The sequence below is a fragment of the Cnephaeus nilssonii genome, assembly GCF_951640355.1.
Source record: "Cnephaeus nilssonii genome assembly, chromosome: 6".
Taxonomy (NCBI): domain Eukaryota; kingdom Metazoa; phylum Chordata; class Mammalia; order Chiroptera; family Vespertilionidae; genus Cnephaeus; species Cnephaeus nilssonii.
Window position 1 is genome coordinate 86,258,267 of NC_137077.1, and position 26,901 is coordinate 86,285,167.

Consider the following 26,901-nt stretch of genomic DNA (forward strand, 5'->3'; position numbering starts at 1 on the left):
ATACGTTATACCAAATGGAATTTATCCCAGAAATTCAAGATTGGTTTAGCATTCAAAAGTCAATGTCATTTATTATATTAACTAGAGGCCCAATGCACGAGATTTGTGCAAGAGTAGGCCTTCCTTCACCAGGCTGCCAATACCGGCTTCCTCTGGCACCCGGGACCCAGGCTTCCCTCTGGTTGTCGGCAGGCACCCGGGACCTGGGCTTCTCTCATAGCCCAGCTTCATCCGGAAGGCCGTCCAGTCTAATTAGCATATTATGCTTTTATTGTTATAGATTGTATTAGCAGAATAAAATAAATTAGAATGGCATAGCTACAATAGGAAGTCTAAAAGCAGGTTTGAGTATATATGGAAACCTAGTACAGGTTCACAACTCCTTATATGAAATGTTTGGGGCCAGTCATGTTTCAGAATTTGGGTTTTTTAGCAACATCTCATAGACAAATTCATGGTTGTTTTCACAAAACATTAATAATGACACTAAGTGGAATAAATAAAGAAATGGCCTCAAAATTAGCTCAGCTCAGGCTTTGCTACTAAATAAATTTTGGCATTAAGCTTTAAAAAACAGACAAACAAAATATTGTTTTCAGAGCTTTATGATTTCAGAATCTCAGGTAAGGAATTATAAACTTATTATATATCAAGGTGAATCAATGATGAAAGGATTTTTGAAAGTGTTGGGATTATACAATAGCATATAAGAGAGCAAAGATAAAGTTAAATCTTATTAGTAAAATTAATTCTGATTAAAGATTTTACTATTAAAATATTAAAGAATCTATAAAAGTTATAGAGTAAATTATATTCCCAATCTTTATTTATAATCTTGTGGTAGTGAAGATCTTTGTAAGCATGATATCAAAGGCAGAAATTGAAGAGTTTTTTTTAAAAAAAGAAAGTAAAGGGAAAGAGAATTAACTTCTATATAATTAATAACAACAAAAAATAAAGTTAAAAACTAATGCTAACATTGAGAAAATGTTGGCTACATATATAGCAGCCAAAGAATTATTGCACTTCTATAACTAATAAAAGAGTCATATGCTAATTAGACTGGATAGACCAGAGGTCTTCTGGACGTCATTCCGGATGTCCTTCTTGACAAAGCCTGGGCCTGGGCGAAGCTGCCCAGAGTCCCGGGTGCCTGTGTCTGGCAAGAGGGAGGGAAGCCTGGGTCCTGGGTGCAGGGGCCGAGGCAGAGGCAGTTAGGGGTGATCAGGCAGGCAGGCAGGCAGGCAGAGGCGGTTAGGGGCGATCAGGCAGGCAGGCGAGTAGTTAGGGGTGATCAGGCAGGCAGAATGGTTAGGGGTGATCAGGCAGGCAGGCAGGTGAGCTGTTAGGAGCCAGCAGTCCCGGATTGTGAGAGGGTGTAGGCTGGGCTGAGGAACCCCCCCCCCCCCCCCGCCCCATGCATTAATTTCATGCACCAGGCCTCTAGTAATTTATATTGAGCACTTACAGGTTAATAAACAAAATATGAATTCTCTGGCACAAAGTGGATCACAGATATGAAAAGACAGCTTGCAGGAGTAGAAGTACAAATGGCTGCCAATACTACTACAACTCCGATGACAATTATGACTACTATAACTAGCAGTTTGTGTGCCACACCCTGGGCTAAGAATTTACATTTACTGCTTAAGAAAATACTGAGACAGGTGTAATTATCTGCAATGAGAAGAGTCCAATTTAGGGAGTCAGGGCAGGATGTTTGAGGTCAGACATTTAGTAGGGTTTTTGTAACTCAGGACCACCTCCAAAGCTTCACTCTTCAGTGGACACTGACTTACTGCCTCTTTATATCAATATACTTATGAAAAGAAAATGCAGATGAAAGCAACCTGAAGTTACGGTTTGTTTTGTCTATCAGATTGGCAACAATTTGAAGAGAATACTCATCACTAGGGAAGGTCAGGGTGTGGAGAGGCCTGTACTCTCTTCCATTGCTGGTGGGAGTGTCAATTGGCATGATTTTTCTGGAAGGCAATTTGGCAATATGTATCAAAAGCCACATCCTTTGACATAGTATTTCTACTTCTAGGAATTTGTCTGAAAGGACTAATTTGGCAAGTACTCATATATACAAGGATGTTTAATTTAGTATTGTTTATAAAAGCACAAGGTTGAAAGAAACTTACTTGTCCATCAATGAAAAATTGGTTAAATCTTGTTATGGAGAACTGAACATGTAGAACTATATTTATGAATTTTTTAAATTTTATTCCTGATTTCTTATTGGATGGAAAAATAAAACAAAACAAAGGCAGGTTGCAAAACAGTACATGTGGTGCAACCCTATTAATTGAGAAATTCAAAAGTGTTTATTTACCCGTATATGCCAGGAAAAAAGTTGGACATGGTGTTGACAGTGGTGTAATTATAAGTGATTTATGACTCCTTTATATTTTCTGCAGCATTTATTGATTTAATTTTACTATACACATATACTCTGAATTTTTAAAAGTATTTAAAAATACATATTATAATTTTCCCATATGATGGAATATCCCAACTTGAAGATTAAGCACAAAATTTGGTATTTCATCCTGGTTTGCTTATTTACTTTGCTTTTGTTAGGCAGTACTTAGGTACCTCCTATACTCTTTGAGAGTTGACATAGGCATGAGTTCACACGTATGCATGATTTCCCACATGTTTTTCCAAGAATTGCCAGGCTTCTTTTTCACTGATTGTGTTTAAAGTAATAGTTTGCCAGCTATTTGGTTTACAAATCCAGCCAATGTGAAATTGACATGAGTAAACTTCTCAATAAATATAAGGAAGTCCTATTCATGTTTGCCCAATCAGTAGATCAACAAGGTCAGGTTGCATTATTGGGCCAACACCCTCTTAATAACAAATGGAATGCTTGAAAATAGTTTTCACTAATAATACTGAGTAGTCCTGCCCAAGGAGACTCCTGGTTTAGAAAAGTATTATTTCTAATAGGGAGATAGTCATGTTGGGAATATCTTAAAAGCTTTGCTATAACCTAGAATTTATTATGAAACTGTGAAAACTAGTGTTTTATATGGCATGTGAGCAATTTGCACAGTGACTTTGAACACCTTCCTAACCACTCAACATTGTTTAATGATGAGAATTGTGGATTAGGTAACTTGTATACATTTTGGTGGTATCTGAAGATTTGGATGCAGAGATATAAGTTCTATTTTGATTGAACTAGATGTTTAAGAAATAGATTTTTAAATTGCATACAAGTGAAAAAGGAAAACACTTGTAATGAAAATGCTGATTGATCATTCTAAAGGCCATTTGGGGCAACAGAACAAGGTGCCAAGCGCCAAGAAAGTAGTTAGTAATGGACTCTTAGAGACAGTGTCTTAATTTAGTAGTTATTTTGAATTATCGTTAAGGTGGTTTATTGACCCTGTTGTTCTGTTTTGACATTAACTTTCAAAGGCATACAAGTTACACTGATAATATTTGAATAGTAGAATTCTTATGCAGCAATTAAGAGGGTGCATTTTTGGAGTCAGGCAAACCTGGGTTAAAATTCAGGCTCCACTATGGAATAGTTTTTTGACCTTTGGAAAGTTACCCACCTATCTAAAAAATATCAGCCTTATAAGGCTGTTGAGAAGATTAAATGAAATTTTTTTATAAAGAGCTTAATAGCATCTGGCACAAAGTGAATGTTCAGGTTGTCCTTATACAGGGTGGGGTAAATAATACAATAATTATTTTGTGAACTCACAACTGTAAACTTACTTTTGCCCCACCCTGTATTATATTTCAATCTCTTTTAGAATCCTTTTAATAATAATACTAGAGGCCCCGTGCATGGATTCGTGCACCAGTAGGGTTCCTCGGCCTGGTCTATGGGGATCAGGCCAAAACCGGCAGTCTGACATCCCCCGAGGGGTCCCGGAGTGCAAGAGGGCACTCTGCAAAGTTGCTGTCGCTCTGCAGCTCCTGTGTTGAGTGTCTGCCCTGTGTGGGTGTCATAGCTACCGGCTGGTTGGCCAGTCACTTGGGCTTTTATATATGTAGATTGATATAAAGGGTTCAGATTTGAACCCTGGCTTAATAACCCCGTAATCGTGGGCAAGTCATTTATACTCTGAGCCTTAATTTTCTCATCCATGGAATGGCATCAGTAATGTGTACTTTGTCAGATGTGAGGATTAGAGATAATAGGTCAAGTGCCAAACTCTATGTTTGGAACAAAGTAGGTATTCAACAAATGCTATTATTATTATTATTGCTATAAAGTTAATATCAAAGCACATCTTAAGGCTTTTTATATTTTCTTTCTTATCTTTTTTGCTTTTAGTTATAATTTTTTAAGAAATTGGATGCACATATCCAAGATGATGCAATGTAAGAAAAGTTTACAAAGTTATATGAAACTTGATCATTAAGAGTACATTTGGTGCCAAGCTGGCATGGCTCAGTGGTTGAGCATCGACCTGTGAACCAGGAGGTCACAGTTCTATTCCTGGTCAGGGTACATGCCCTGGTTACGGGCTCAACCCCTACTAGGAGGTGTGCAGAAGGCAGCCAATCAATGATTCTCTCTCATCATTGATGTTTCTCTCTCTCTCTCTCTCTCTCTCTCTCTCTCTCTCTCTCTCTCTCCCCCTCTTCTCCCATTTCCTTTCTGAAATCAATAAAAAAATAGTACATTTAGTAAACAAAAAGAATATGAATCTGAAGTGCTGGATTATATTAGTAGAGAAGGATGTGTGCATAGGGCCCAGCGCTGGGTGCTTGTCAGGGACCAAAATCTTAGGAAGAAGTGTGAAGGATTTGTCACAATCAGCCTCCTCACTTACTTCACTGAGGAAGTGGATGTCATGGGCTTCTTCTGATCCTGTGCTGGGTGGCCAGCTGGCCAGTCCTCTAGAATAGCTACTGGAGGTGGCGGTGCACTGGCACTGAGGAAGGCCGGCTGGCTCGCAGGCACCTGTGATGTTGTGCTGTTGAGTCCCCCTGTGGAGGCTGCCTTCCTAGGTGGACCTTTGTCCACACATGCTATATCTTGCTTCATGTTTGCACAGTAAGGTGCTTGATGTGATCCATCTGTCCCTCCATCCTTCCCTAGGTATAGCAGTGAACAAAACAGGTAAAATCCTTGCCTCAAAGAGCTTATATTTTAGAGATTCAAAGCATTTTCAAATGTATTACCTCATTGGCTTTTTATAAGTATATGCATTTTGAATTTTTTTTTAGTATTTTTATTTGATAGATCAGGAAATGGAGATATTTTGAAATTAAATCACCTACTCAGGATAATAGTGCTATGAATAGAACCCATTATTTTTCATTCTTAATTTAGTACCATTTCTTCTATGATACCCTGCTCTCTATTTTTAATATGTGTTGCATCTTAAAAATACTTTTTTACACTGTTGTTCCCCCCACCCCCCACCCCTTAATACATCAGTCACAGGTAGCCAAGGGAATTGGAAAGAATATTAGATGAGTTCAGTGGACCTGTTGTAACCTTTCAGGACATTCCCATTGCTTTTTGGGTGAGGTTTGAAACCCAAAATGTAGGCTACAATGCCTGGGATCATCTGACTGTGACACTTTTTGAGCTTTATCTTGGGATGAAGATACACTCTTCCTCTTACTACATGTCTTCTGAACATTTTGGTCTTCTTCCTCACCTTAGAAACGTGTTCTTTCCATCTTCAGGCCTTTGCATATTTTGTTCCCTCTGCTTGGACTGCTCCTCTATTCCAACTTCCTGTCCCTCCACACCACCTTCATCAAGCTTCACTCAACTCACAGATTTCAGCTTCAGTGCTTCTTGTGAAGGGAGGCCTTCCCACCCTGCCCACCCGCCCCCAAGCCAAGGTCAGGTTCCTGTGCCATATGCAATTTCTTATAGCACTCCGTGTTTTTCCTTCATAGCATGCCTATCCCAATTCATGGATCTGTTTACTGCCTTCCTCCCTTCTTAGAAAGGTTAGAAGATAAGCTTCCTGGGGGCAGGAACCCTGGTTATCTCATTCTCACTGCTGTTTCCCCAGCTAGCACTCGGCCTTATATTAGATTTTATTAAAATGAAAATATGTGAATAAATGAAGGAATGAACAATTTAGAAGTACAGAACCAAGAGCGCATGAGGAAATTTAAATGCTATGGTTTGTTTTGTTTCACTTCCCTCCAGAATATAATTCTAGCATTAAAGACTGTTTATGAAATGGTGTAGATTTGTCATGTTTTACTAATGTTTAATGAATGGAAAAGCAACAGCCAAGATTTGGAAAGTTAGTAAAATTGCTGCAAAAAGTGGAAAACGAGGAAAACAAAACCCAATATGGAATCTGGGGGTAAAGAGACTAAACCAAGTTACTTGTTTTTGTATCTCTTTCCCATCAAACTGTGAGCAGTTTAAAGTCAAGTACCAGAACTTGTGTTTATATCCTCAAAGAGAGCACAATACTTGGCGCATAGTAGCTGCTGAGTAAATATTAAATGAATGGATAATATACCTCTTACCTTTGAAGTTGACTTCTTGTATTCTTAATGCAGATATTAGAAATAGGAATAGTATGACTTCTGGAAAGGATACTGGATTTAAGATCAGAGATACCTAGGTTTAAACAGGATTGAAAATGAGAGTAATTATGCCTTTCAAGTGGGTGGTGCATAGGTGTATAGAACGTGCTTAGCAAGTGTCAGGCACATGTATAGGTCTTCAGGAGATTTTTGCTCCCTTTTCTGCTTCTCTCCCTTTGGTCTATTCCCAGAAAGATTTTTAAGGAATATGGTCCATAATTGTTAGAGAAAGAGAACCTCAGAGCAGAATTATGGCAATGGAGCCATGACATGAGTCAGTATATAGCACTTGTGTTTATCAAAGCGACCTTGATGTTGGGATGCTTAAACAGTAGTGCAGTACATTGTGTAGGAATTGGGGAACAATATTCTTATTATTCTTGTTTGTGGTCAGTCTATTACTAAAAAAGAGAAACCAAGCTAATTTTAAAGTCCTTATATTCAGAACTTTCTGTTTTGACCGCCATCATTTGTTTTTCCCATCTTTACTTACAAATATCACCTAACCCCACCTCTTCCTCAGATTATTTCTACTAGTTTTGTTCTGTTCTTCACAGTAAATTCTCTCTTTTATTTCCATCAATGCCAATTCAAACAGTATGATAGGTAATGGAGGGTATGTTAAACTTTTTGAAAGATCCACTGATTTCCTTGAGTTCCACACTTACTTCTTTTTAGGAGGTGACTAGGTAGGCCAGTAATTCTCTAGTCCCCCAGCTATCAACCCCTCATCTAATTATGATACAGAGGACAGAGAATTATGGCTAATTTTTCTTTTTCCTCTGAGGATAAATGTTTTCAGAATATAGCATGACAGACTTAGGATCAACCAATAGGATCTACATGAGCCTTATGCCAGGTTTATTATGGTTTAAAAGCTAGAAGTCATTTTATAGCCACATCAGTTTAGTTCTCTTGTATAGCACCTGTTTTTGGGTGCAAAATATGTAAGGCACAAGAGATACAAAAACCATTAGTTCCTAAAGGAACTCGAGTCTGCAGGGGAGATGGACACATGAACAAACATGCTACTGGGTGACAGGGGCAGTATAGGCACATGTACAAGCAACAAAGGAGGCAGTGATGACAGGTGTGGGACCGGTGAGCGTAGTGGCATATATTGAAGAATAAGTTAGAGTTTGCAATGTGCACAGAGTTGTATTGTAAGGAGAGGAATCAGTACATGGAGAGACAGGAAGACATGAACTATCATGGCGTGTGCAGGGAACTCCAAGTAATTAGATATGGTTAGACTAGAGGCCTGTGCACGGTTAGGGTCCCTAGGCCTGGCCAGCGATCAGGGACAATCGGGGCCTTCCTTCCCCCGGCTGCTGGCTGCCGGCCGGGGCCTTCCTTTGCTCTGTGCCGCCCCCTGCATTCCATGCTGCCCTCTGGTGGTCAGCACACGTCATAGCGAGCGGTCGAACTCCCAGTTGGTCGAACTCCCGAGGGGACAATTTGCATATTAAGCCTCTTATGATATAGGATTGTTAAGTACAAAGGCTGTTGTGATGTCTGGCAAGGCCAAGGTAGGTTATGGAATCTCTTTCTTTGGGGTCTTAAGAATCATAACAAGGAATTCATATCTGCTTAGTATGGTTTGGGTGGTATTTTTGCCAGAGGTAGAGACATATACTCTGTATCAGATAAAAGTCAATGATTGTTATGTAAACATTGAAATTGTTTTAATTAATTTAAAAGAAGACTCAAACTTTCACTTTTCTGTATTTGCTATTCTGGTATATATAGCTTTAAAGTCACCTGACGAAGGCAGTATTTTGTATGGAACTCTGCTCCCTCTTGGTGAAACAAATGCCTTCATAATATGCAGTACACATGAATGTCACCTTTTCCCCATGGAGGGATGGTTTCTTTTGCAGCAGAGGTAGTTTCTTGAGAATCAGAGTCAGAGTCAGAGAGAAATGGAAGGTGGTCTCTCCTTTGTCCACTCTTGGGTACCTGGGAGTGAGATGGAACCTTGGACATTGTATAACTTTAAATCATCCATGTGGCTTGGTTCATGGCCTTGCCAGGCCGAGGAACTGGGTAATCAGTTTATAGGTCTAAGAACTGGAGCAGGACTGCTGTGCTTGCAGATGCATACTTTTTATGGAATAGGGGATGTTGTTTAGGGAATTTAGGCAGCTGGAACCTGCTGCATTAGCAATTTGGACTAAGGAAGAATTTCTGAGTGAGAAAATAAAGCTCATTATGTAATTTCATTTGGGCATTTAGGATGCTGAGAGGGGAGGGCATGAGAGCATTATGAAGGCAAGCAGGAGAGTTTCATAAACAGCTCCCTCTCTATTCATTTTTACTGTAAGAGCTAGATTTAAATAGGGTGATCATGTGGCCCATTTTGAAAAGGGCAGGCATGTTCTGCTGTTTCTTAGCTGTTCTGTCAGTTGGAGCAAAACAACAGCACTGCTCATTTTTTGCAGGGTTGGAGGAAAAACGAAGGGTTGGCAGAAGAGTGGGGTGGGAAGCTGAAGGAGAGTTGGAGAGGCCAAAAGTGTCGGACTGTGGGGACAAGGACCTGAAGGAGCCCCGCTTGGCCTCAGGGATGGGGCCTGGAACTCTGCCTTTCTGAAGCCTGTTGACAACCTCATCCTAATTTAGTCTTTTGTGGAATCTTCCACTAGATGCAGTTGCCAACTGCAGTCTTCCTAGAGAATAGAGCCTGCTGACTCTGTTATGAAGTCTACCCTGAAGGGCTGGCAGAGCAGGCCCATTCTAAGAACTAGGATAACCCCAGCATGAAGTGAAAATCCTCTCCTCCTCTAAGAAAACACTGGGTTCCTCACACCTGCCTCACCCACCCTCATTCCCACGTCCCTGCAAAAACACTAGCCCTCAGCAAAACTAAAACCGACGTCACTGTAACCTTTGGTTATTCTTTTTTTGTCCATAAAGCATCAACCTCCTGTTTTATCTTCATAAACAACAGAAATCTTCTTTCTTTCCAGAAAATCACAAAAGACAAACAGGGACCTGATTCAAACAGAATAAAATCATTAGTAAGTCAGAGTCTGGCTTTTAAAAAAAAGGAAAACAAAAAGTAAAAGGAAAGGAAAAAAAAAAGTGTCCTCTCGTTGGCTATAAAATGTGTCTGAAGGGGAAATCATTTAGGTTACTGGTGGTTTCTTTCTGTATCATACTAACTTACATTAGTAAAGTGTGATTTGAAAGGATATAGGGAGTTTGGGAATAGAGACTTTTATAGTTTTTGGTTTTCCCCTGCTTCTGACAGCAGAATACATAGGTATTTGACTGTAGAGATACTTGAGCTGAGCTATTCTGATTGTCTTGGACAATAGGACATAGAAGCAAGTGTGGGGCCATGGGATAGGCAGGTACCCGGATAAAGAACCGGGCTGGCCCTACATACTTTCTTTTCATGTCTTTCCTACACTCAAATGTGAAGACTTTGAGCAGTAGTAATATAGCCTTGTCTCCTTTAAAAAATGTGTACTCTGCTCATTGCCAACACATATTTGAGGTTGGTACCCACTAACCTTAATAGGACGTGTATAGTAAAGTATATAACATATATTATTTAAATTATAATACAATGTATTATTTAGATTTTATAAATTATCCTTTTTTAGGATATGCCACTGGGTTAAATTTGTCTGAACTACTGAGATTTAGATTATCTGGATTTTATTGGCAGTGAGGATTTCTTTTTAAAAAAGCTATTAAGATTAAATATGAAAAAAATATAGAAAAGATTAAATATCAATATCACATAAATTTTTCTAGGAAAATATAATTGAAAGCATCAAGGCAATCTCCTACAGTTGGTGGTTTCTATTATCTTGGTTCTCAGAGCTCGGACAACGTGATTGAATTTAAAAAGATAAATAAAAATAAAACTTGTAGTTTTGAAATGGAGAAGGGGAAAGACCCTGGAAATTGTCTTCTGTTTTTAAAATAGTCATTCTCATCTTAAAAATAGGAAAAAGCCAGAAAATTATTTTTCATTTATTAAGAAACCAAGCTTGTACTTTTGAACTAATACAAAGACCAGCCAATATATTATAGATAAACATTAATACTCATTGTGGAGGCTACTAATTACAATTATCTTGATTTATTGTAAATATGCCTTCAATTTTCTTCTTTATTACCAATCATCTTCCTTAGTGATAAAAAGGCCTTCATTAAAACATTTTAAACATTTATTTTGAAGCATCTACCTTTAGAAGTTTACTGATTTTATAGCATAATTTTTTGTTTTTTATTTTAGTATACAAATTATAAATAAAAACTTTACTGGGGGAGTTTGGCCAAATATACAAAAGTATATAGAAGGGAAAGTATAACTAAAACTGTACACATTTTTACAACAGAGTATATGGCATTTGGATTCAGAGTTTTAACTAATAGTAACCTCATCTGCTTAGTAATGATTAAAAAAAAAAAATCTGCCGAGGCAGACCAGGCACTTAACTAGATATTTAACTTCGAAAAGCTGAATTAGATAATGAAGTAGGAAAATTAGAATAATTTTTAAAAAATCAACATCTAAATATTTCTTGTTTTCTTTAACATTTCAGTTAAATTTGGAGCAATCCCAGAAATGAGATACCGTTAGCTATGTGAAAGGAATTCTGAAGATTAAAGCTATCCACATTTTTCTATGGCATGAAGACTCTTTTTTCAAAAAATAATTTGGAGGGGGATTTTTAAATCTTCCCTAATGTGTGATTTACCAAAGGTTTTATTTTTAATAGAAGTTTTTATAAGAATCTTTCTGATTCAATTCATTTTTGTTTGTAGATTGTTTGATTGTTACTGTGATTAATACATGAAAATAAGGTAGAATGGAATATATTTTATGAAGCCATATTCTTAAATTAACATCAATACCTATCTAGAAAATATAGAAGTCACATTTGATTATTCATAATCATTTTTAAATTCTCTGGTCACTTTGTAAAAAGCCAACCAATAATATTGTGTGGCTAGTTATTCTTATAGCAGTTTAGTTATTTTTGTGTAAGTATAGTTTTTTCCTAATAGGAATAAATCTACTTGTGATATCAAAAAAGGTATATGCATTTGATAATTTTGTTGTATAAAATACTTAATACCTGTTAAAAGCTGACTTTCGGTTTTAAAATAGCTCTGTAGTTTGGTGAGTCCTGCAAAGTTTCTGGCTTTCTCCATGGCCTGCCAGCCAAATAATTTTTGAAGCATTTTTCTTTGCTTTCTTATAAACACTTAAAATTTTTACTTGCTTTCCCGTAAGTCCAACCATTAAGTTAGAAAGCTCTGAAGTTATTATGAAATTGCCCTTTGTTTTTTTCATATATCAAGGAGGAATGATTGATTTTGTGTATCCCCTGAGTTGTTAAAACAGAAATACTTAGGGCTGCTATTCTCATGGAGCTGTATACTTGCTTTATTACAGATGAAATGATTTTGTCTTATTGCCTTACTTTAAAATGAGTTTTGTTGCTTTCATGCTTAAGCAACATATTTATATCATGCTTAGGCAAAGATATTTAATTTTATTTTTGTTGAAAATATTTATACATCTCGTACTCACAAATTTGGGATAAATATAGAATCCTTTTTGGACTGCAGATTATTGTCTGATTTACTAGAAAGCATGACATGTAAAATAGTGGCTAAGGATTATGGAGTCCTGCCTTAAAAGTTATCAAGAAAAAAAGTTAAAATAATCAAGGAAGGTACAACTGCAGTCAAAACTTTATTTCCTCTGTGAAAGCCTGATCTCTCATAGGAAGCTGTGTCTCTTAATCTCAGCTATCAAAAATGTTTAAATATGAAAGGAAAGATAACATGAATGTGTAATACATTCTGTACTGAAGACCTAATGTTCTCAAGGTGTATGGTTATTAATCTTGGTTTTATATTTACAAATTATATGGTATGCGATTAATTTGCAGATAGGGTCAATGGGGTTAAGAAAGAAGAGACTGGTAAAATATTACTCAGTCTTTCTGCTTCTGTTTTTGACTCTGGAAATGCTATTAGATAGTTTCACTCCTTTGTGTTCTCATAGCTGTGGTCAAGGTAAATAGGCTTAAAAATAAAACATATATTATTTTCTCCTTTGTAAAAATAAAAGGTCTGGAAAGTGCTCCTAGAGTTTCCAGAGCTCACCACTCCTGTGCTCCACCTTTCTACTTTCCCTGCCATCTGATTTGCAAGTCAATGTCAGGGAAAGTTCTGTATTGTAACGCAACAAGCTTCAGCTTTGGGTCCTTGCTGTGGTCTGTAACCCAAAGGCGCTATTCAAACCACATCGGAAAGAAAAATCTTTTTAAAACTTTGCCTTCACGTTAGCCCAAAATGTAGTTCTGGAGTAGCATCTGGCGGTGCTGGGTAATTCAATCTATTTTAATGCAAAGATTTTCCAAGAAGGCAGGAAACAGTCAAGGGGAAAGCTTTCGGGCATCTGCTGTTTCGTTTCCAGATCCCTTGTGTTAATTTAATGTTTCTAGGGAACTGGGCTCTTTCTATTTTCTCAGAATCCCTTCTCTAGGAACTGGTGAGTGCGGTGGCGCTGTTCGAACGGCAGATAAGCACCGAGCTTGGCTCCGGGCGCTTGGCGGTCCTGTGCAGCCTGGTCGGCGAGGCCGCGAGTCACCCTGCCGCCCCCAGGGCAGTTTCCTTCTCCCCTGCACATTACGCAAAGGCGGCGCCGAGTGACAGAGGTATACTTGAAAGACGTGTTTATTTGCATTTGCCCAATTTGGCTTTAGTGAAAGGTAAATATGAAGTGATTGGCTCCTTCTCACTCCACCAAAACCAGTGAAATTCAGCCAATCTCAAGGAAACAAACCAAACCAAACACGAACCTGAGTGAAATGCGAGTCTTGCATAAACACTTGCATTTGTGTTTAGGAAAGAGAATACAGGGCAAACTGGCATTCCTTTCAATAGCCTGCCGCCCATCTTCTGTAAATTAGCAATCACAGGTTGCCGGGAAATTTCTTGTTATTGTGATGAGCGAGTTCCCCGGATTGGTTTTGTTTTGAAAGGGCAGTTGGTACCAGTAGAGTCCCGTGTCTGTGCCACTCAAGAACGTTAACAAGTTGTGTTCCGAGTCCCTTCTCACGGCAGGTTAGCCAGGTCTTTCTCCCATTCTCATCTTCTACCTCAGAACCAGAAGGGTACACCCAAACTTCACGATTGAAAAGGAATTCTGCGGAATCAAAAATAAACGTCTGTTCTTTAAAATAGTTTTGTTTTGTATATTCTGTATGTATTATTCCTGTTTAGAAACTTGGACTGCTAATAATTTGTGTTGCTGTGAAAATTGTTCTGCTTACCTAATGTTAAAGTTTAATGAGTTCACCTGGCATGGAGAATAATAGTAATTTAGCAAGTACTCTGATAATGCCAGTGTTCTTGTAGCGGCCAGTATAACTGTTACTGAGTAGATCACATTTTGGAGTTGGAATATAGTGTGGAGGTCATTTAGGCCAATTTTTCTTGGAATTGTAAGAATCTCTTTTATAACATTTCTGACTGCTTTTCTTTTTTTTAATCCTCACCCGAGGATATGCCTTTTTATTGAGAGAGAGAAGGGAGCAAGTAGAGAGAGAGAAACATGGATATGAGAGAGAAACATTGTCTGCACCCTGACCGAGAATCGAACCCTCCACTTTTTTGTATACCAGATGCTTCAACCAACTGAGCCACACCTGCCAGGGCTTGACTGCTTTTTAAGACACTCCATTGCATTGCTGGAGAGCTCTAATTATTAGAACGTTATTCCTTATATTAAATTGAATTTTCTGTTCTTGTCCCCCTTGGTTCTTGCTCTTTCTTAAATAATACAAATATAATATTATTCTTTTAAAAATATTTTTAATTGAGTTTATTGGGGGGGGGCATTGGTTAATAAAATTATACAGGTTTCAGGTATACAATTCTACTATACATCATCTGTATATTGTATTGTGTGTTTACCACCCCAAGTTAAAATTATTCTTATTCATAAATTTTAGTGATTGTGGTATATACCGGAAGATCATGATAAAATAAGAGATTAGATTCATAGTAATGATAACCATATTTTAGGTTCCAAGTTCTTGATTTATGCCTTTTGAACCTCCCTTGGAACTGCTTAGAAACAATAGCAAAATTTCCCATTTCAAGGTAGTACTTGAGATTAAACAATAAAAGGTTATATTGGCAACATTTTTTATTTTAAAAATCCCTTCAATGATTTCACACTTATATTCTAATTGTATGTTCTATGTAATGTTCTGTGTTTTAGCTGAATTCATGAAATAAAGATAAGTGAGTTTAACAGACTCAGAAATGCTAATTTTTGTGGTTTTATTTATTCACTAGAGGCCCTATGCACAAAGATTCGTGCAAGAATGGGCCTTCCTTCACCTGGCTGCCGGCACTGCCTTCGCTCCAGCTGGAGCCGCCTTTCTGCTTTCCCACTCTTACCAGAGGCCCAGAGCTGCTGGGGTGGTGTGGAACGCCTGTGTCGTCACCATGAAGCAAGCATCCCGCCCCGCCCCCTCAGCGCCTGCATATGCAAATTAACCAGCCATCTTTGGTGGGTTAATTTGCATACTCCTGATTGGCTGGTGGGCGTCGTGAAGTTACGGTAAATTTGCGTCTTTCTCTTTTATTAATGTAGATTTATTTATTTATTTATTTTGCTTTACCTCTGTAATAGTTTCTGTTGCTGCTATAACAAATTACCACGAAGTTAGTGGCTTACAACAACATTTATGTATCGTCTCACCATTTCTGTGGTCAGAAGTTTGGGCACAATATGGCTCTTCTGTGTTCTCTGCTCAGGGCCTCATAAGGCTGATGTCCAGGTATCACTAGGCCTGGGTTCTTATCTGGAGGTCCTGGGAGAGAATCTACTTCTAAACTCATTTGCAGAATTCAGTTCTGTGTGGTTGTAGGACTGAGGTCCTGCTTCTGTGCTACTTGTCAGCCAGGGATCTTCCTCAGCTCTACATTCTTTAACTCATGGCCCTCTTCCATCTTCAAAGCCACTAATGGTGTGTGGACCCTTGTGCTTCAAATATCCTGCTTTCTCTTTCTGCTTTCTTCTGCTGCTTTTAAAGTACCCATGTATCCCAGTCATCATGGTTGAACGTCGACCTATGAATCAGGAGGTCACAGTTTGATTCCCAGTCAGAGCACATACCGGGGTAGCAGGCTCAATCCCCAGTGGGGGGTTGTGCAGGAGGCAGCATGTCGATGTTTCTCTCTTGTCATTGATGTTTCTATATCTCTCTCCCTCTCCTTTCCTCTCTAATATATATATATTAAATACTTAAATACTTAAAAAAAATAAAGTACTCATGTAATTACCTTAGGCCCATCTGGACAATCCAGGATAATCTCTTTGAAATGATCTGGTTAGTAACCTTACTTACATGGGAAAATCCTTTCCCTTACAGCAGTACCTAGGTTTAGTGCTCGATTGAATAATTAGGGGATGAGAATCTTTGGAGAACATATTTAGAATTCTGCTTACTACACCTTTCTAAGTATAGCTTTCCTGTGGTGGCAATAGTAATAAACCATCATTTTAAAGAGATTAGAAACATCTTAATTCTCAAAACTTTGCAAGGTAAAATTAAAACTAAAAAGGTCAGTTAACATCAAATATTGCTTATAAAGAATTTTTTAGAGGTTTAATAAAACAACAAACATTCATCTATAAATTGTTTTATTTAAAAACTCAAACCTCTACATTGCAAAAACTTCCCTAATCTTTTTGTTTTGTTTTGCTTTGGCATCATAATAGGATAGCATCAGAAGCAGTCATTTTATACCATACTAGAAGCCCGGTGCATGAAATTTGTGCACTGGGGGGGGGGGGCTTGTCCCTCAGTCCAGCCTGCACCCTCTTCAATCTGGGACCCCTTGGGACTGCTGGCTCCTAACCCCTCACCTGCCTTCCTCCCTACCTGCCTGATTGCCCCTAACCACTTCTGCCTGCTCATCCCCTAACCACTCCCTTGCCATCCTGATTAACACCTAACTGCTCCCCTGCTGGCCCGATTGCCCCCAAACTGCCCTCGCCTGCCAGCCTGGTCACCCCAACTGCCCTCCCCTGCAAGCCTGGTTGCCCCCAACTGCCCTCCCCTGCCAGCCTGATCTTGCCCCCAATGGCCCTCCCTTGCCAGCCTGATCTTGCTCCTAACTGCTCTCCCCTGCCAGCCTGATTGCCCCCAACTCCCCTCCTCTGCTGGCCAATTTGGTTCTGATTGGTCAGTTTCTATGCCAGTCAGTGTCAAAAGCTCTGCCTCATAGGCAGCCATTGACTCCTCACAGTTCATCCAGATTTGGTTCTGATTGGTCAGTTTCTATGCCAGTCAGCGTCAAAAGCTCCGCCTCCTAGGCAGACATTGGCTCCTCACAGTTGACCCATATTTGGTTCTGATTAGTTGGTTTCTATGCCAGTCAGCATCTCTGGGCCTATCAACGGGGCCTGGTCAGAAAGGCAGGGCTGATCAGCAGCCCCGGTGGAGGTCTGGAGAGAAATGGAGGCATGGCTGCTGACCAGGCCCGGAACTAAAGAGGGAGGCAAGTGCTGATCAATAGATCAGACCCTGCTTCTCTCTTCAGGCCTCTCTCTGGGCCTGCTTTGCAGCCCCCTCACCAGTCAGTGCTGGGTCACCGTGCCTGCAGCCATAGCAGTCAGCGCTGGGTTGCCAAGGCAACCCAGCGCTGACTGCAGGACTGACTTCCGGTTGGTTGAGCCTCCCGGTTGTTGCAGACCCAGGGTTTTTATATATTAGGATTATAAACACTACTAACAATTGCATTTTAAAAATAGTGGTGTTCCTCTGCAGTCCCATTTTAGCCTTGGAGAGTTTGTGATATGTTCAAATTAAATTTTATTGGAGTCTAATTTTGGATAAGAGATCAGGTCCCCTGACCTAGCTGCCACTTACTCATACCTAAAATGTCCTTGAATATGCAACTTCCTCATTGTAGGGCACATGTAACCCCCCTCCTCACTTCTTATTGAGCTGCATGGTTCTTACAGTTTGGGGCAGGTGGAGGGCAGGCTTACATTGTATAATCTAATTTACTATTTATAAATCTTGATTACTATTTGTTACTTAAATTCTATTTTTTTTCTTCAGAAATTTTAACTAAACAACTATTCAGAATATGGATTACACTTGGGAAAATCTAGTGCTTTGTAACTACTGAAAAGAAAGTCAAAAGACAATCACCAGATGTAGCAGTAAAACAGAAAGTGTTTGGCTTTCAGGGGAGTTTTATGAATACTCTTTGGGATTTCCCCATCTTTCAGTTACTCCAGTGCCTTCCAGTAACTCCAGCAAGTAGGAGGGCCTGGTGCGAGAAGTGGGGATGTCACAATCTCTGACTCAGATGTGGTGCTCTGAGGAAGTAACTACTAGGGATGTGGGGCAGGGGATAGACAGCATGTGTGCTGAGACTGGAAACTCAGTCTCCTCTGCCCTCAGGGTAACATGATGGTCAAATCTTAACCACATATCTTGTGTGACTATATGAAACAGAGCATAGCTAAGGTGCTCATTTTGCTTTTCCTACTTTATGATTATTTTCCTGTCATGAATGATGGTCATGGCATTTGGTATAGAAGGTTTTAATCATGGCTCAGAATCCATGCATGTTTTTATAACTGGAAGTAAATGGATCTATGCCAGTACATTATTAAGTGTACAATTATTTATTTATCCATACTCTACTTCATTACAAAAAGATTTTATGAAAATTTACACATACATACACACTCACCACCACCACATAAAAGAACTGAGTCAAAAAGAAAGTAAGGTCAGGAGAAAAATAGTAAGGCTGGTATGGGTAGGGTTAGTGCAAAGAACATCCTATATAATAAAAGCCCAGTGACCATAATGGCATAACGACCAGAACGACCGCTCAACCAGTTGCTATGAGGTGCATTGACCATCTCTCGGTCCCTCCCCCTGGCCTGTAGGCTCCAATCGCAGAATGGTGAACAGGGAACCATGGGAAATGGGTGGGTGGCAGCGGGGCGGGACTGGGGATTGGCGAGCGGGCGGAAGATGGCTCTGATCGCAGGCTAGGCCTAGGGACCCTACTTGCACTCGATTTCGTGTGCTGGGCCTCTAGTATAGTATAAAATTTTATATAGGTGCTAGAACTAAGCTATACCTTTGGCTCTAGGTTTTCTAGCAGCCAAAAGAAAATTGGAGATAGATAATAGGCTACAAGATTCATCACATTTGTAAAATTATTATAAGATGATTGGGATTTTCCCTTGAACTCATCTTTATTGAAAAGGGCATTTGATGCTTTCCTTCTGCTAGAAAGATTAACTTTGAATTGCAATAAAAGTAATAAAAAACATAATTCTGGCAAAAAGATAAATGAATAGAATGACAGAATGGGAGCAATTAATAGGATTTCTAGTGTTGCTTCTCTTTTTTTTGGTCCGTGTTCTAATATCCCAGCATTATCCTCAGCACACAGACGGCTCCAAGAAGTTTGGCCATTCTTTTCAAAAGCTGAAGACTTCCCTAAAGAGTCTGTGGGAATGGGAAGCAGAATCTGATCACCCTTTTTCTTTTTTACAGAATGGAAAACTTCTACCATGAAGAATATTTCTTTATGTATATTTTTATGTAGCTTCCAAGTGATGAATTGTGATGTTCCAAAAGTTCATTTATAAGTTGCTTGTTTGAAATCCTATCTAATAAAGAGGCATATGCTAATTGACTCTCACACCATCACAGAGATGGCAGCACCAACAGCCAAAAGGAGGGAATATGCTAATTGACTGCCATGCCCTCAAAGATGGCAGTGCCCACAGCCACAAGATGGCGGCGCCCAGTCCCCTCAGCCCCACCAGGGCAGCAGTCACATGGCAAGCCTTGGATGGCAGCTGCCCAGGGCTGCCCAAGGCTCAGGTAACCAGGGCCGGCCGAGGCTTGCGCTGCTGGCAGCGGCAGCAGTAGAGGTGTGATGGGGCATCACCTTCCCCTGATCGCTGGGTTGCCTCCCAGCCCTGAGGGCTCCCAGACTGTGAGAGGGGGCAGGCGGGCTGAGGGACCCCCCTCCAGTGCATGAATTTTCATGCACCGGTCCTCTAGTAAAAAATATATTTTCCCAAAGAAATGATGCTGTTTACAACTTAATTTCAGATTTGTAATGAACCCAAGGTTCAAAGAGGTTAAATCTGAATAAATGCAGATCTACAATTCTGTATTCAAAACCTTTAAGGTCAGCTTTTGCTGAGTTTGGATTTTTTTCCTTTTTTTGAGAAGGATAATACTGTGTATATACCAGTTATTACATAGCACTGCAGTGTGGTCTGGAGTAGGAAACTATAGTCAAACACATTAATACTTCTGCAGTGAAACTGATGAATATTCACACTCAGTGGGATAAATAAAAACTATAAATAGCCTCATGTCAGTTCAGGTCGGGTTTTGTCGCCAAATGAATTCAGGCCAAATGAGTTCAGGTCAGGTCAGGTTTTGCTGCCAAATGAATTATGAAAAAACTTTTGGTTTTCAGAGCATTTTGGGTTTCAGATGAGTAGATCTCTATTATACTTTTTCTTTTTAAATAAAAAGCCACTGGTATTATAAATCCTAACCACAATGTAATGTTATTTTATGGAAAAATAAGTTGCATTCCAATTAGGGAAGCCAATAGGTCATCAGTGTGCCGACCCTGCAGCAAGAATGAAGTGTTTCCATCCGGCTGGTGGCAGAGCAGAAGTGCCCTCCTGTAACCTAGGAGAGGGCTCTTGTCAGACAGGTGCTGGTGAAGGTGCAAGGCCAAGGGCAAGGGATAGGTACAAAGCATGAGATGGGGAGATGGAAGAGCAGGGGTGGGGACTTTCTTTCTTTTCTCCTATTATTCATTTCTCTACTCTTTCCCCCCCCCCTTTTCTCTTAATTTTTCTTTCTTTCTAATGTTAGGGCAGGGGGCACAATATCAGTGTGGCATTTTCCCTCCCCTCTACTCCCATTCTTTCCCCCAAACTGCCTATAAAGATAATAAATGGTGCCAGAAATAATATTGTGGTTTTTTTTTAAATTTCTTTATTGTTTAAGGTATTACATATGTGTCCTTGTTCCCCCATTCCCCCCCATTCCCCATTCATGCCCCCACCCCCCTGTTGTCTGTGTCCATTGATTAGGCTTATATGCATGCATATAAGTCCTTTGGTTGATCTCTCCCCCTTACCCCCACCGTCCCCTACCTTCCCTGAGGTTTGACATTCTGATCGATGTTTCTCTGTCTCTGGATCTGTTTTTGTTCATCAGTTTATGTTGTTAATTATATTCCACTAATGAGTGAGGTCATGTGATATTTATCTTTCTCTGCCTGGCTTATTTCACTTAGCATAATACTCTCCATCTTCATCCATGTAATAATATTGTTTTTAAAGTTAGTTAAATCTTGTTACCTCTGCCACCCTCTAGTTGTATGACCTCAGGTGGTTTGCTCAACTTGTAAAATGGGTAAAAAAAATTGATCTGCTTCCTATGGTAGTTGAGAAGACCTTAGGTTCTGAGGTCATTGTGATGCTACACCCAAGTGCCTCACACAGAATGGGTGTTCAATAAGTGCTGGTATCTCTCCTTCAGCATTGTTGTTCCCTCTCATATCTTCCGGTAATTCTTTCCCTCTCCTCCTGAACATTGGCAAGAAGCATGGAGATCTGTAAGGGGCTGGGAGAAGCTTCTCAGGTGATGAGTATGATAGCTGTGATGGAGAAGTGGTCTGCAAAGCCATGAAGGCTCCAAAGTGTGGGTACTTGTATCTGGCCTGAACAAGGCATCCAATCCCCCTTTGGGGCTCAATCTTGGCTTTGGTAAACCATAGGAATTGAAAGTTTTTGGAAGAAAGAACAATCTCCAGGCTCTCTGGGAGTTAGGTGGGAAGCAGCTATATTTTGGGCTTACCTGAGCAGCTTGCAGCCACGAAGGCTGATGTTGCCCCATTGGCCAGGGCCAACCAGGAGTCCACAGTAAGCCTTATTAAAAGTTGTTGACAGTATTATAGATGTCTCCCATTTCCCCTTCCCCTTTTACCCCCTCCACCCAGCCCCTACCCACCCAACACCAGTCTTCACCATCCTATTGTCTGTGTCCATGGGCTATGCATATCTGTAATAATAAAAGGGTAATATGCTAATTAGACCGGACATCTTCTGGACGTCATTCCAGATGTCCTCCCTGACAAAGCCGGGGCTGGAGGGAAGCCAGCCAGAGTCCCGGGTGCCAGTGAGCAGTCCAAGGAAAGCTGGCTCAGGTCCTGGGTACCTGCTGGCAGCCGGAGGAGGGAAGTAGCCTAGGTCCTGGGTGCCGGAGGCAAGCTGGTGCCAGCAGCTGGGGGAAGGAAGGCCTACTCTTGCACGAATTTTTGTGCATTGGGCCTCTAGTAAGTATATAAGTTCTTTGGTTTCTCTCTCCTTATCCACCCCACCCCCACATCGAGATATGTCAGTCTGTCCCATGCCTCCATGCTTTGGGTCTTATCTTGTTGGTCAGTTTATATTGTTCATTAGATTCCACAAATAAATGAGATCATGTGAAAATTGTCTTTCTCAGATAGGCTTATTTCACTTAGCATAATAGTCTCCAGGTCTATCTATGCTGTTCCAAAGGGTAAGTTACCCATCTTTTTTATAGCTGCATAGCATTCTATTGTGTAAATGTCCCACAGCTTTTTTATTCATTCATCTACTGATGGGCACTTGGGCTGTTTCCAAATATTAGCTATTGTAAATAATGCTGCTATGAACACAGGGGTGTATATATTTTTCTGATTGGTGTTTTGGGGTTTTTAGGATATGTTCCCAGAAGTGGGATCACTGGATCAAACAGAAGTTCCATTTTAAAATTTTTGAGGAAACTCCATACTGTTTTCCACAGTGGCTGCATCAATCTGCATTCCCACCAGCAGTGAACTGGTGTTCCCTTTTCTCCACAACTTTGCCAGCACTTGTTTGTCTTCCTTTTGTTGAGTTCTATGAATACTTTATATGTTTCAGATATTAACCCCTTATCAATTGTTATATCACCTCTTTGATTTCTAACTTTATGTATTTGGGTCCTCTCTCTTTGTTTATTGATGAGTCTGGCTAAAGTTCATCAATCTTGTTTATCATTTCAAAGAACAGCTCTTGGATTCATTAATCTTTTGTACTGTTTTGTGTGTGTGTGTGTGTGTGTGTATGTGTTTGTTTTTTTAGTGTTTATGTTATTTATTTCTGCTCTGATCTTTATTATTTCCTTCCTTCTACTTCCTCTGGGCTTTTATTCCTATTCTCTTTCCAATTTGTTTAGTTGTAGCGTTAGATAGTTTATTAGTGCTTTTTCTTGTTTCTTGAGGTAGGCCTGTAATGCTATGACCTTCTCTTTCAGGACTGCTTTTGCCATGTCCCATAGGTTTGGCATGGTTGTATGTTTATTTTCATTTATTTCTAGGAAGTTTTTAATTTCTTGTTCGATCTCATTGGTATTCCACTCACTGTTTAATAACATGCTATTTGAGTGCATTTGAGTTTTTTTTTATTGTAATTGATTTCTACCTTCATGCCATTGTAATCTGAGAAGGTGCTAGGTATTATATCAACATTCTTGAATTTGTATAGTTTTTTTTGTGTGTGTGTGTTCTAACATGTGGTCTATCTTTGAGAATGCTCCATGTGTGCCTGAGTAGAATGTATTTTTGTTGCTTTGGCATGAAATGTTCTGTAAATATCAGTTAGATCTATCTGATCTAGTGTGTTGTTTCAGGCCTCTGTTTCCTTGTTGATTTTTTGTCTGGAAGATCTATCCAGTGATGTTATTGGGGTGTTAAAGTCCCTATTAAGACTTGCTGTTGATCTTTCCCTTAAAGTCCATCAAGAGTTTTTTAAAATATATTTGGGTGATCCTGTATTGGGTGCATAAATGTTTACCAGGGTTATATTTTCTTGTTGAATCATTCCCTTTAGTATTATAAAGTGGCCTTCTTTGTCTCTTGTTATGGCCTTTGTTTTGAAGTCTATTTGATCAGATATGAGTATTGCTACCCCAACTTTTTTTTTTCTTTTTCATTTTCATTTGTGTGGAATATTTTTTTCTATCTGTTCACTTTCACTCTGTATCTTTTGTCCTGAGGTGGGTTTCTTGTAGTCAGCATATGTATGGGTCATATTTTCTTATCCATTCAGTCACCCTATGTCTTTTGATTGGGCATTTAATCCATTTACATTTGAGGTTATTATTGATAGGTCTTTATTTATTGCTGTTTTTATTTTCTTTTATTTTCTATGATCCTCATTCTCTCCTTTTTTCTTCTTAAAGCAGTCCCTTTAATATTTTTTTGCATTGCTGGTTTGGTGGTAATGTACTCCTTTAACCTGTTTTTGTCTGAGAAGCTTTTTATTTCACCTTCAATTTTAATGATAGCCTTGCTAGATACAGTAGTCTTGGATTCAGGCCCTGGCTTTTCATTACTTTAATATCTCATGCCATTCCCTTCTGGCCTGATGTGTTTCTATTGAGAAGTCAGCTGATATTGTAATGGGAACTCCTTTGTAGGTAATTTTCTGTCTCTCTCTTACTGCCTTTAAGATTCTTTCTTTGTCATATATATATTGATTTCAGAGAGGAAGGGAAAGGGAGAGAAATAGAAACATCAATGATGAGAGAAAATCCTTGGTTGGCTGCCTCCTGCCCTTGACCAGAATAGAACCCAGGACCCTTCAGTCCGCAGGTGGATGCTCTATCCAAACTGGCCACAGCTATCTTTGTCTTTAACATTTGTCACTTTAATTATGATGTGTCTAGGTTTGGTCTCTTTGGGTTCATCTTGATTGGGACTCTCTGTGCCTCTTGAACTTGTGTGACTTTTTCCTTCATCAGATTGGAGAAGTTTTCTGTCATTATTTGTTTGACAGAAGAAACAGGTTCTCTGTTCCTTGCTCATATTATTCTCCTTCTGGTATTCCAATAATATGGATGTTATGTTTTATGTTATCCTAGAGCTTCCTTAAGCTATCCTCCTGCATTTTAATTCTTTTCTGTATTTGCTGCTCTAACTGGTATCTATTTCTATCTTGTCTTCCAGATTGCTGATTCGATCCTCTGCTTCATCCAATCTATTTTTAATTCCTTCCAGTGTGTTTTTGATACCAAATACATTATTCTTCATTTTGTCTGGTTCTTATTCAGAGTTTCTATTTCCTTTTTCATGCTGTTGTAATTTGCACTCAGTTCCTTAGGAATCTTCATAACCATTACTTCAAACTCTCTGTCTGATAGTTGAGTGCCTCCATTTCATGTAGTTCTTTTTCTGGAGATCCCTCCTTTTCTTTCATTTTTTTCTTTGTCTTCCCAATTTAGCTGTCTTTTTGTATTTGTTGCTATGTATTAGATAAAACTGTTATGTCTCCCAGTCATTGTGGGATGGCCTTATCTAGGGTCTTGAGGGGTCCAGTGGTGCAGACTCTTTGATCTCCTGAGTTGGCTGCTCTAGGGATTCCCCTTGTGTGTGTTACTTGAGTTTTCCTGTTGTAATTGGAACTTGATTATTGATATTCCTTTCTTGAGAGGGATCTCCCATCTGATTTGCTGACAGTGAGACTTAACCCCAACCTTGCTGTGCCAGCTGTTATACAGGTGATGACAGAACAGGATAGGACACAATAGGACCAAACCAAAAACACCACAAATATCAAGCTACACAAAGCAACAACAGGAAAGTTTAAGCAGGAAAGAGAAGAAAAAGCAAAGAAAAAATAAAAATGATACTAAAAGTCACGAGACCAAAGATTTAGAGAAGCTATAAAGAAAAAGAGAGAAAGCTGGAGAAGGCAATATGGAAGCAAGAAGGAAGCTAAAAGAACTAGTATAGGAATAAAAAAAAAAAGGAAACAGAAAAGAAATAAAATAATAATAATGAATTCAAAATGTAGTAAGAATGGATTTATTAAGATGTAGATAGGAAAGGTTAAATGGAAAAAAAAAGAAAAGGAGAGAAAAATAAAATAAGAAAAATTAATAATAACAATAAAAAGAGACAAAAAGAGAATAGAATCAAAGAAAAGAAAGAAAATTAGACATATGCAAGAAAAAAGAGAAGCAAGGAAACAAGAGGGAAAAGCAAACAAACAACAAAAACAAAGCCACTCACACACACACACACAAACCAAATCCACACACACTTACACACTCTAAAACCTTTTGGTGCACATTTGTGGAGCTCACTGGATTTTGCTCTGATGTTGTTGAATTTGGTCCCTTTGTGCGTCTATCCTGGGCCTCCCAGTATCTTCTCTGGTACAGGCCAGTGTGAGTTACTGTCCCTTTTTGGCTCTGGGCAACCTACAGATCTGCAGCCTCTTTAGTATTCTCAGGTGTTCAGTTCTAGTAGGTCCAGCATAGAGGAGACTACATCCACCTCCCCAGCCTTCAGCACAGTTCCTGCCCCTAAACGTTGGCAGTGTAGCAGAGCAGCTGGGGTCTAGAATGACTGTGGCAGCATAGTGGCGGTGGCAGCACAGTAGCGGTGGCAGTGGGTAAGTCCACAGCACGGGTGAGAGTCCTGCTGGGTTAGTGGCAATTGCGTGGGTTAGACCTGGGCCGTGGTGAATCTGAGTGCTCACGAGGCCACTGCCACTCCCCACAGCCTTCTCCCGAGGATGATCTTGTAAAACCTTCAAGATGTCATGGTTTCCAAGTTGGAGCTGTGCCTGGGGAGTGGCTGTGGTGGTAGTAGTGGGTCCCAGGCCAGGAGAGCCCAAACCACTCATCCCTGAGACTCCCACATGTGATCTGACTGACCTTCACACACACACACACACACACACACACATGCACGCATGCACGCACGCCCACACAATCGCCCTCTCCCTCACTCCCTTACTCACACTCTTACACTCACAGTAAGCCTTTTAAGAAGCCAATAGATGCAAGAAATCATCAGATTTGTATGGAACTACAAAAGACCCCAAATAGCCAAAGCAATCATGAGAAAAAAGAACAAAGCTGGAGGTATCATGCTACCTGACTTCAAATTATACTATAGAGCTATGACCTCCAGAACAGCATGGTACTAGCAGAGAAACAGACACACAGATCAATGGAACAGAATAAAGAGCCAGGCTATAAACTACATGTATATGGACAGATAATTTTCAACAAAGGAGCCAGAAATGCACAATGGTGTAAAAATAGTGTCTTTAATAAATGGTGCCAGGAAAACTGGAAAGCCATATGCAAATGAATGAAACTGGGTTACAGTTTGTCCCCATGTACAAAAATTAATTCCAAGTGGATCAAAGACCTAAATATAAGATCTGAAACAATAGGTTACATAGAAGAAAATATAGGTACTAAACTTATG

General features: G+C 39.6%; 1 protein-coding gene across 2 annotated transcripts in view; it reads left to right on the forward strand.

Moving 5' to 3' along the window:
- Positions 1–26,901, forward strand: part of CRADD (CARD and death domain containing adaptor protein) — a 197,525-nt gene that overhangs the window by 34,702 nt on the left and 135,922 nt on the right. Inside the window, exon 3 of one of the 2 annotated variants that reach the window (XM_079773944.1) lies at positions 14,881–15,643. The exons of the other annotated variant lie outside the window; for it this stretch is intronic. Coding sequence (XP_079630070.1) covers positions 14,881–15,152 — 272 coding nt within the window. The 3' untranslated portion in view covers positions 15,153–15,643. Of the gene's footprint in view, positions 1–14,880; positions 15,644–26,901 lie in introns of those variants that run through there. 2 annotated transcript variants of the gene reach the window in all.